Genomic DNA, 11,489 nt, shown 5'->3' with positions numbered 1-11,489 from the left:
ATAGTTGTAAAGATAATTATAATATAATTATATTGAACATAAAAGAGCAGTAAAAATTTATTACGACCTTTCCATATTATACCGTCAGTTTTAAACATGTTACTATACACATATAAAATATCATGTGAAAATGAAGTGATCATACAGTAATACTATATGCCACTATTTTTAAATAACGCTTAATAAGTGAAAGAAATTACGAATAACAAAACAAGTTAGAGGTATGTATGTTACGTATAAGGGCAGACAAACGGACGGAGCGGCGAGTTATTTGCAGCTAGGCAGGCGGGCGGGCACGCGGAGTTACGTCGGAATTGAAATAAATGTTGTAGACAGACCGGCGGACGAAATAACTTCTCTAAAAAGATTGCACTCAAGGGTATTATAATTATATAAGGTGGTTTTCAAACTGAAAACGATAAAAATAAATGTGTATATTTGGGCGTAGAATGGACGCAATAATAAGTCCGCCACCATCATGAACGAATAGGTTCAAAACTTACAAGCTAAACTAGCAACCGAAATATATATAGTTAATTATGAGTTATTCGACTAACTCAGATCATTAATTAAAATCGCAATTTATAAGCAACGATACATTAAAATACCGAATATGATTAGCCGGTTCTACATCACACGCACCACGCCCCGCCCCAATTATTAATCTGGAGGTAAAGGGGCGGGAACTAACGTCAATCATCCATTCAGCGCTCAGGTGGAATCAAAGCGAGCTGTCAGCGGTTTAACGGGCTGTCGCTATTTCTTGTGTATCAATGTAAAGTCAACACAATCGCTGTATGCTATGAAAACAATATTTAGACCGCATGCTTTAACAGTGGGATACGTGAATGAAAGTCGTCTGCTGGAAAAAGCAATACTTGGATTGTTGCTTACGATATTATTGGATTACCATTGGGAAGCGGATTACGTTTGATGATCTACTGTTGTTTTTAAATTTATAATTGTACATCATCCGTGCACGTGCAAAACGTGTTTAATTTGAAATTTATTTAAAAAATCAAACTATTTCATTTTTATTGGATTTGCGTTTGAATGTTGTGTCGGTGCTTTTGTTTTCACTGATTATTATTGTCGTTCGACATTTAACTGTTTGTAGATTCGATGCGGTAAATATCAGCATTGTGAATGAAGTATTGAATGTCCAAATGTCAACTTTTGGCATTATTTAGGCGTCAAATTTGAAATTCTGATATTTGTGTGTCTGCACGAGAGAGAATTATGTGGCTGTGATGGCGCACGTGAAGAGTGTTTTCGGGATGACAACGATGCTTCCTGCACGTGGATTACTGTGCCTGTGTCTTATTGGATTATATGTTCTGCATCCGGTAAAAGGTGTGTATAAGTATGTTCGTATGTTTTATTCATGTGTAGGATAGTTACACGTATCATCCCAATTAACAGAACCAAAGGACCATTCATCAATGAATTGTTGAGTGAGTCAATCAAATTCATTTATTAAACAAATCAATCAATCAATCAATCATGATAAGAAATATATTCAAACATAAAATAAATATGAAGGACAAAAAAAACAATATTCGGTTGTGTGGTCATTCAGTTATCAATAAATCAATCAACAAATCAATAAATCAATCAATAAATATATAAAATGATTAAAAGAAAAAAACATAATGTGTGTACTGAATATAGCATATATGTGCCATAATAAGAGTGTAAAGGTTACAGTTTCAAGCATAAGGTAACATTCAACCACCACCAATGTTTTAATTAATGTACTCTGCAAACACGGGACTTATTGCATGTGTGCAAAGTGCTGTCCAAGATAAGCCTGCGCAGTTCACACAGGCTAACCAGAGACAACACTTTGAACCCTAAACTGTTTTTTTTTACGAAGAAGAGACTTTGTTTAAATGAAAAATACCACAAAACCGTTAATGTTGTACCTGATTAGCCATGAATGTGGACTGCAAAGGCTAAATTTGTAATGACACTTTACATACCGGTACATACATTCAGCCTTTTTTCCCAGGGCAAGGCTCAAATCTATAATTATTACTTTACATCACTTGTTCAATATTTCATTGAGATGTCCAGCAAGTTTCATGTGACATATATCAGGTTCGCTCTAACACCTGTGGTTTACAACTTCAATGATACCCGATATTTAACTGTTTAATTGTTTTAAGGGTGGCGATCAGATAATTACCCAAGTCTTCAAGTGTTTGTCAATATTTACAGGTACCCTTTGTTTTGAGGTTCAATGGCGGGTATAATTTTCAATTTAAGGAAGTAAACTTGTTAATGATTGAAAAGTTTAGGTTATTCACATGTATTTTTGGTTATTTTTTGCAGTTTGTATCTAACTGTCTAGCAAGTATATATTAGTTTAATGATATTACTTCTGATTATTCAATGGTTTTAACACACTATGTGACAAACCTACCTGGTTGATATGACAGATAATTGGCATTTGATGTGTTTAGTCCTAGTTCAGTACATGCTTATATTTATGATAATAAAGTAGTTATGTTTCCGCAAGAAATGGCAATAATTTGTCATCATAAATAAACAGCTAGAAGGCTTACAATGTAAGTTTGTCTGAGTGGCTGACCATTTTCAAATGTATACACAGGAGGCCCTTTCCTTGTGGATGATCCTTTTAGAAGTATATATGTTATTTTACATTTTGTAAACATACATGTAATAATCTTCCAAAATGTAATACTACATTTTGTGATTCTAGAAACATATTTATTTAAAGATTTGCATAATTCATCAATTAAATGCGTTCTGATCCCCTAATGTCACCTTGTGTCTCCCAATCATTTTTGCTTTGAATTGTTTTCGTATCTTCCACTTAGGTAGGGTTTGTTTGACTGAGACACAGTATTGTTTTTTTTAAAGGTTTTAACATATGGCTGATGATGGATGGGAGCAATTCTCTGTAGCTTTATTGGTTAATCTCTTACTGATTCCTGGTAACACACTATTATGTGACGTAGGAATACAACATCAATCTTGGAATAAACTCAACTGTTGTTTTTTTAATAATAAATTATATGCTGCTGACATGTTATCTTTATTAATTTTGACAAATTACAAGTTAAATAGACACTTGCATTTATAATTATATTACTTTTTATTTATTTTACAATAAAACTGGATGTTAAATTGATTTATTTTTAAATAGTGAAAAAAATGAAACCATGTCCATGCGTTCATATAAAGCATATTTTAAAAATCTAGTTAATAGATATTGAATACAATCACTGTCAATGAAAAAGTCATTCAAAAGTGCATACAATACCGAAAGTAAAATCATAATATTAAAAACAAACACTTTTAAATCATGAAACAAACAGTTTTGTTTGAGAAAATTACCAAAATGACTGATTTCTTATAATTCCATATTCATAATACTGTATTTGGTACTATTAATGATACATAAAGTGTTCTGTTACTAATTGTGTTCTCAGGATTTCCAAAAACAGTTTAGGGTCAGTACAACAAATTAGGGTCAGTTGGGTTTTTGGAAACAAACAACTTTTTGTTAGGCCTAAAGGTCCATACAAACTTGGGGATTTTATAAGTTTGCCTACCTTATCCCTGTAATTAACTGTATAAAGATAGCAGAAAGTACACTGTACCTTCCTGGCAAAGAAGAATACATTTTGCTTGACATTAATTGCATTTGAAATGAAATTTGTAATACTTTAAGATAACTGCTAGACATGAAGGACAATAAATAATAATTTTTTATCCTTGGGTCTTGCCAAAACTGGAGGTGTTTTATTTGTTCTTACATAATTTTTAAGACACTGTTCAAAATATTAATGATTTTGTTTTTAAGATTAGGATTTATGGCCCTTTAGCTGGAATATATTTAACCCTTTCCCACTCAGAAGCAAATTGCAATAGCAAAAAATGGCTTTGTGCAAACAGCATAAAACCAGAACAGACTGTGAGCTAACTCGCAGGCTGTATGCTGTGTGCTGTTCATCTGAGTATCTAAAGGTTGGAAATGAAGACTTAAAAACTTGAATCAAGTAGGAAAGGTCTTTAATTAAATTTAACTTTCTATGGGACTACAAATGTGTCAAAATATGCAACTATGTGGTAAAGGGATAAGTTTAGTGTGCTTCTGACTATAAACTATGTAAAATTTCATGTGTACATTTTAATAACAGTACTAATCATATACTGGTGCATAAAAACAGCTAATTGCTTTTATAGCTGAAATTCTTCAGAATTCCAACTTTAAACATGTAACAATTTCTTAAATTCGCTTATTTTAATACCAGTAACCATCATATATTCAGGGCTTTTTTCCTTCATTTAGGGAAAGGGCCTGGCCTTCTTTTTTAGGGAAAAAATTATCTACAAAACTGTTAAAGGGGAAGAAATTCCCCAAAGTAATTATTAAGCTTGAAATTTGGGGAAAATTGCATCATTTTAAAGAATTTATTTTAGGGAAAGGGGCCTTTATAAGACCAATGCTAACGAAGGAAAAAAAGCACTGAATATTTAACACATTGCTTTTATAGCTAAAATTCCCCAATACTCAAACAGAACTGCAATCTTGTATGAACAGCGTATAATATGGATATAATATGGATGGGTTAAAACGCTAGACAAGTTGTATGTAATGTGATTTTCTGGCCATGATCTATCTTGTAACATGCTCAGATGGAGCAGTTAGGCGACAGTCAGCCTGTGAACCAATGTAAAACTGCATACAGCTCCCTCAGGGAAAATGTTTTTATAGAATGTAACGAGGCCGCAGTATTAGTCTATCAGCATATCATAATGATTTTGCTACATTGACTGATCAAGAAGTATTTTAATGTGAAAATAGACGGATTGCTGGTTAAATGTTAATTTCGTCATTAGTTTATACATGTATTAGTTTTAAATCAATCTTTCATAAAGCTTGATTTTTTTAGCAGTCTTTGAGGTACTTTGGGGACTTTTGAGCTGAGTGCTGGACCCTTTGAACAAATTGACTAATGTTTTACGCAATTGTTTAACCCTTTCCCACTCTGAAGCAAAGTAAAAATGGCTTATGTGCAAACAGCATACAACCAGAACAGCCTGCGAGTAACTCCCAGCCTGCTCTGGTTTTATGCTGTTTGCTGCTCATCAGTATATAAATATTGGAAAAGTAGCCTTTATAACTTGAATGTAGTATTAGAAAGGTCTTTAATTGAATTTAACTTTCCTAAGTACCACACATGCATCAAAATACGTTTCTAAGTGGTAAGGGTTAAAAGCAAACGTCTCTTTAACTACATGTTCTGGTTGAGATATATTAATTTCAAGATGTTGCTAATGGGTTTAATGTTTTCAAGAATAATTTCATACAGTGCAACATTAAAGATTATTTGCAGAATAAAACCGTTATAGTGGCGTTGTTCCTATTTGATAAACTCATCTTGCAGACTTCTTGGAATCCCCACTGGGTCTACAACTTATGCTTTTTGATTCAATAATAATCCCCAAAACACGCCAATCACAAATAAAATTATATTCAGTTCTTAGCTAAGAATATTAATTGTTCAGGTTGATAAAGCCTTTGATCTAATTCCACAGAACCAGGGAAAGTTGTAATATTGGAAATGTTACAGAAGCAGCAGCGCTTTGATCCATTCACACTTAAATGCTGAATTAACCGATAAATGGTGTTTAGTTTAATTGGAAAAAATGCAACTTGATAGAAAGACTGAAAATCCTTGTATCTCAGACAGAATTCCCCTACTTGAGTCTTGAAATGATAAATTAATATTAATACGGGAATTAGTGCCTGGTAAGCAAATTTTGAAGACTTAAGAAATTATTTTTATGGGAAACATCTTTATGGTGTCAAATATTTGTTTGATTACATTATCATTAGTTATTTTGCTAATGTTTTTTTGTAATATCCGTAGATCAAATTTTTATGTAAGCGTTGATACCTTAATCATTGCAGGAGATTAACTTTCTTGCAAGAAATGTGAGAAATATGAAGATCATTTTGCCAGTACTTTGTCGAAGAATGTTAATTTCTTATGCTACAAATTCAACAACTAATTTAATGGTTATAACATTGGAAATCCAATTTGCTTGTAAATCTGATCGGCTGTAAATCTGGAGTGTAGGACATAAGCTCTCTGGGACATTAGCCCCTAGGACAAAAGCCCCTAGGACATTAGCCCCTTTGGACATTAGCCCCCTAGGATATTTGCCCCTAAGGACATTAGCCCCATACCTATTTTTACATTCATTTTTTAGGTATTTAATTTCATCTTTTTTTTTAATTAATCGAATTAATGGTTTATTAATTTTTTTAAACAGCAACAACAACACATTATGTTACTTATGTATCTTATTATAAGGTAATTTACGACTTCTGGATGGTGTCAGATAGCAAAATGTTTGCAAAATAAGTAGAGTCCAATGAAAAAATAGTAAAGAAATTGTTAAAAAAAACACACTAAAATGTACGTGTGCGGTACAAGTTATATATTTTTTGTATTTACATATAAAATTAAAAAAATGAAATAAAAATGCTTACTTAAAAACAAGTTTTGAACGTTTTAAAACACCTGGAGGCTTATGTCCAAGCGTGCATTTTTTTGAAGGGGCTTTTGTCCTGGGGGCTAATGTCCTAGGGGCTAATGTCCTAGAGGGCTAATGTTCGTACCCCGTAAATCTGAGCTTCTTCAGCAGCAAGAAAATCTTCAAAATCTGTCATCAATTGTTATTCAAACTAGCTTTTGCAGCATGTTTTCAAGCTGGTAGAGTCATAGCTATTTATTATAAAAGCAGTCTGTTCTTTTTGTGAGCCCACACAATTTATAAAATGTGCAATGATTATTGGAGACAGAAACAAAAATATATAATGAATTACATTTAGACTTACCTGTATTGTTATTAATAATATTGTCAAAACATAGATGTTTTTCGACAATGTCAATTTTGGCAGGGCAAAACATAATGCACCCAATAGACATAAAGTCTTGCATCTGCATCTATTAGACTTGGCTAGGGAGGGAATAGATTTTATGACAAAAGGATGTTTAGCAGACAGGAAGAACAGCATTGCACTGTTCCAGATGTAGTTGTTTGTCTGAATTTCAAAATAAATGTATTTGTTTTCATGGTATCATATAGGATAATATTGAGAAAAGTATTTCAAAATTTCTTTGAATTTATTTTTTATATTGGATGGTATACTTTCCAGGTTAAACTTAACTATATTTTAACTTGTATACCGGTACATCCAAGGCCCTTGCTTCACATTGGGGGATTGGGGCCGGGGCCCTAAGAGGGGTGAATTTCGCGTTGTTTTGGGCGAAAAGGGGACTTTGAGAAGATCTTTTCAACAACCATTCAACACTTAAATTTGCTATATTTTAATGTAATTTACATAAATATACATTTAATTAAAGGTAAATAGCTCGATACCCGCTGGCAACATAGGTATAAAAGTATTTAAAAAAAAAAAATTATGGAGGGGGGAATTTTTTTGCTGAAATAGGGAAAAAAGTATACTATTTCAAGGAGGGAATGGGGCTGAATTTCGGCCCCAAAAACGGCCAATCGAGGGCCCTGACATCTTAATAACCTTTTTAAATTTCTAATCAAATTCCAGTTTAAAATTATATTTTAATTATCATTAATTATATTTCCCAGTGTAGAGGAACATCAAAAATACATCAACATAACCTCTTGAATTGATGAAATAAACAGGTCTTAAAGGAAAACTCATTAAGGTTGTTGGCTATGACTTAACACTTAAGAGAACCTTGTATAATGTTTTTATGATGGCAATTTATTAGCACGGGTAACAATATTCATAAGCAGTCATCCAGTGATTCACATTTTTGTTCGGAAGAAAGCTTATGGCCGATTCAGACAGGGTTCCACACCAACAGTTCACTTCAAGACAAGACAAACGTGACTTGGTTTTGTAATTATCTTATGTATTCATTTCATATCTCACAGAGGGCGTTCTGTGAAATTGTTTAAACATACTTGGTCTGTGACTGGGGCAGTTTATGAATGAAGAGTTTTGTGCACGCGCCAGAAATGTGCATGTTAGATTAATCGATTTGCCATGATAGTGATTAAGTGCATAAATGGATATAATAATGTTAACCATGTAATAATAATAAGTTTATAATATTGAAAACATAACTATTATATCAGATTATTTACATTAATTGGATAATTGTCGAGTTTATTCTCTCTTTTTTATTGAAGTTTTCTGAGGTATAATTCTTTGTAATGGTCTAGATACTACGCAATTAAATAAACAGGAATAAATAGTTCTTGAATAAATAAAAGTTAACTATAAATATTATATTGCAGTAAGTCCATGGTAATTAGCCTGTCTAATTGCTAAATAAAATGTTGTCACTCTCTACTAGTTAATGAATAGATCTAGTTGAAGTGCATTTCTTTTTATTTGAAAAGCTGCTTTAGTTGTGTACATATACAACTCGCTGCCTGCCTAATTGCATGATAAAATTGTGTCTCTGTCTTCTAATTAGTTTTAAGACCCTTTAAGATGGCCCTGTCTAAAACAGGAGGAATGGGACCTGTCATCATGCCCACAGATAAGGTTATGCAACTCAGCTAAGGGATGGCCCCTTTAGGGAACTATAATGGCCCCTTTAGAGCCCAATTGGGAACAGTTATTTTGATTAGTTGCTTTGGCAGATTTTATTGGAAAACACCAGTGTATAATACAGTTGATTAGTTCTAAAACAATATCCCTGCCTTGTGTTTGAATTAATTCATAATATTTTATTGCTGAGAGAAAGATGTGTAATAATTTCTGCAGTGCAACATGTTTGATATATATGTTTGAGGGCATTAAACTTTTTATTAAATGAAATGTGTTTATCTTATTTTAAAATGTTTAAAATTGTATTCGCCCATCGTTCATAATAAGAAAATTAAAAGATTATCATGTTACAAATAAGTTTGGTGATATTGCATTTCATTTACAGATTGAGATTTGTAGATTAATTTTTAATCAACTACATGTACTTTAATTATCAATTTCCTTGTGAATATTAATGGACTGTTTTGCATGCATTACTACTACATCTATAAATTAAACATTAAAAATAATGGCTCCTTAAAAATTAAGCTTCTTGGCCAAATGTGCATGATTTAAAAATATCATACAAGATTTTCTCTCAACAATAGTTGCTTTTTATCAATAGACACACTTAAATTTGCGAAATGGCTGTAGACATTATAGTAATCTCAGTTTAAAGAATCATTTCATTTGAAAATATAGAATTGTCTCCCTTGGATCATATTTTTCCAAGCAAGTACACACAGTGGTCTGAGACATTTAGCTCAATCATCACATTTTGATTTGGATATTTAATCATACGCCCGAAAGACATAAAGATATATCATTTTCAGGACTTGCGCAACTTTTTGAAGATAAGACTTTAATTGAATATCTACTCATGCCTTGTCCTGAAGATTAGAATGAATGTGACAGCGGATTTTCTGCTGGCAATTTGCATTTCAAATTATAAACTTAACTCCCTGTCTCTACAGATTTATTATTACCGGTGGCTTTTATCTCTGGAAGAACAAAATAATAATTTGAAGATCGCAATGATAGAACACTCTTGAAGAAATGGTTGTTTGTTTCTGACCCCCTTTATGTGATGGGTTAATACATATATGGAAAACATAACTAAAAATTATATAATACAAGTATCCATTTTTGTAATAATAAACAAAATGAAGTCAGACAAAAATTGTGTTGTTTTATTAAAGCAGCTTTTTATTTTCATCACTTCTTTTTATTGTATAAGATCTGCAAATTGTTCAGCTTTTTAAAGCAGCTGTTTCCTGCAGTTTGAAATTTGAAACAGTTAAGCAGGGCTTTTTCCTCATCTTTGTGAAGTGGCCTTGGCCCCTCTATTTGTGGAAAAAATAGATGCAAACTTCAAAATTGTGAAAAAATTAGTTGTGGACTTGTACAAATTGTGAAAAAAGAGTACTGAAATTTTTCAAATTATCAAAATTTGAGTTGTGAACTTTTCAAATTTGTGAAAAACGGACATACTCTAAGAATGAAAAAAGCTTTCAGTGATCAAGTGACAAGAAAATGAAAGCCAAAGCATAAATAATATAAATAACTTCAATAACATGACGTAGATAAATATTTATCTTTCTGTTTCCTAAATTAAGAGCTTGTAGAATTTGCATTATTTAGCAGGTTCATGACAATTTTTGTTGTCATTATAATTGATTTCTTTGCATATTTTGGTGTCATGTGCTGATTTATCACAGTATTTGCATATTGTGACAGAAAATAATAACCCCTCTTTACAACGTGTGCTTATTGTTTTCTATTAAATTAGTTGTCAGAAGTTTTCATATGGAAATTTCATATTCTTGTTATAAGTATAACCCTGGTTACAATATATTAAAGTGTTTAGTTCGTTTTGTCAATTTGTCATTTGTTTGATATAATTAAATGCAAAATATTCTCAAAATTGTGCAAAGCTTAATATTGACAATTTCATTTCAACCTGTCCCACTCATGTGTACAAATAATGAAGATAAAAACACATGGGTTACAATAATGCCTTAAAAATTGCGCTTTCTAAAATTCCCCATCCTAGACGAAATCGCCAACAGCTCACAAAACATCGTGATAGCTAGCAACGGTAACGTTTGACTAGCATTGTAAGGCAGGCAAAGATGTTATCAGTCTCCATTTATGGAGATAGAGTAATCTTTTAGAAAGTTTGTCTGCTGATAAAACACCCGGATTTACATTGTTGCTGTGCCCGGAGGTTACATAACACTCTGTAATGGCACCCTGGTGCACACCTGGTTCAAAGCTTACACTCTACAGTATAAATTGAGCTAGGGAATAGTTTGTTATGAGTGACATTACTATTCCCGCATTTAATGTAATTATTTAAGTAATGTTTTGTTTTTTTGATGAGCAAGCATTCTTAATATTTATTTGGGAATTGTTCTGATATTTTTGATGTTGGAATTTTAGTTTTTAAGAAAAAATAAACTTGAACTCAGAATTTTCTTAGTGTAATGAATGCATTATCAAGATTTTACATTTCATTTGTTTAGATTTATTTGTCAGCTTGTAAGCTTAAAAATATTGAACATCAACATTTTGGTACTACCCTTAAACTTCGTTTTATAAACAACATCATTTTATATTTAACTCTTTCCCACTTAGAAGCAAAATGAAAATGGCTATGTCCGATTACTATGCGCAAACAGCATAAAACCAGAACAGCCTGTGAGTTACTCAAATGCCGGACATAACCCTTCCCGGACAAAAACCCTCCCATCAGTTTTATAGGGGCCGGACAAAAACCCTTCCACGAAAGAGCGTGGCCATACAAAAACCCTCCCATGAAAAAATGGGGACGGACAAAAGCCCTCCAGTGACAAAATAACAGAGGCGGACACAAGCTTCCCCAGACTTTCTTTATTTTGTTTTATACAGATATCAAGTA

At 32.3% G+C, this 11,489-nt stretch overlaps 1 protein-coding gene across 1 annotated transcript in view; it reads left to right on the top strand.

Moving 5' to 3' along the window:
• Positions 1 to 808: 808 nt before the first annotated feature.
• The window catches only part of LOC127869082 (netrin receptor UNC5C-like), a 182,287-nt gene continuing 171,606 nt past the window's right edge, over positions 809 to 11,489 (top strand). The window contains exon 1 of the mRNA XM_052411372.1: positions 809 to 1,353. Coding sequence (XP_052267332.1) covers positions 1,251 to 1,353 — 103 coding nt within the window. The 5' untranslated portion in view covers positions 809 to 1,250. The remainder of the gene's footprint in view (positions 1,354 to 11,489) is intronic.

Source organism: Dreissena polymorpha, chromosome 2 (genome assembly GCF_020536995.1).
Source record: "Dreissena polymorpha isolate Duluth1 chromosome 2, UMN_Dpol_1.0, whole genome shotgun sequence".
Classification (NCBI taxonomy): Eukaryota; Metazoa; Mollusca; class Bivalvia; order Myida; family Dreissenidae; genus Dreissena; species Dreissena polymorpha.
The sequence above is the reverse complement of the archived record's forward strand: the minus strand, read 5'-3'. Positions and strand labels throughout refer to the sequence as shown.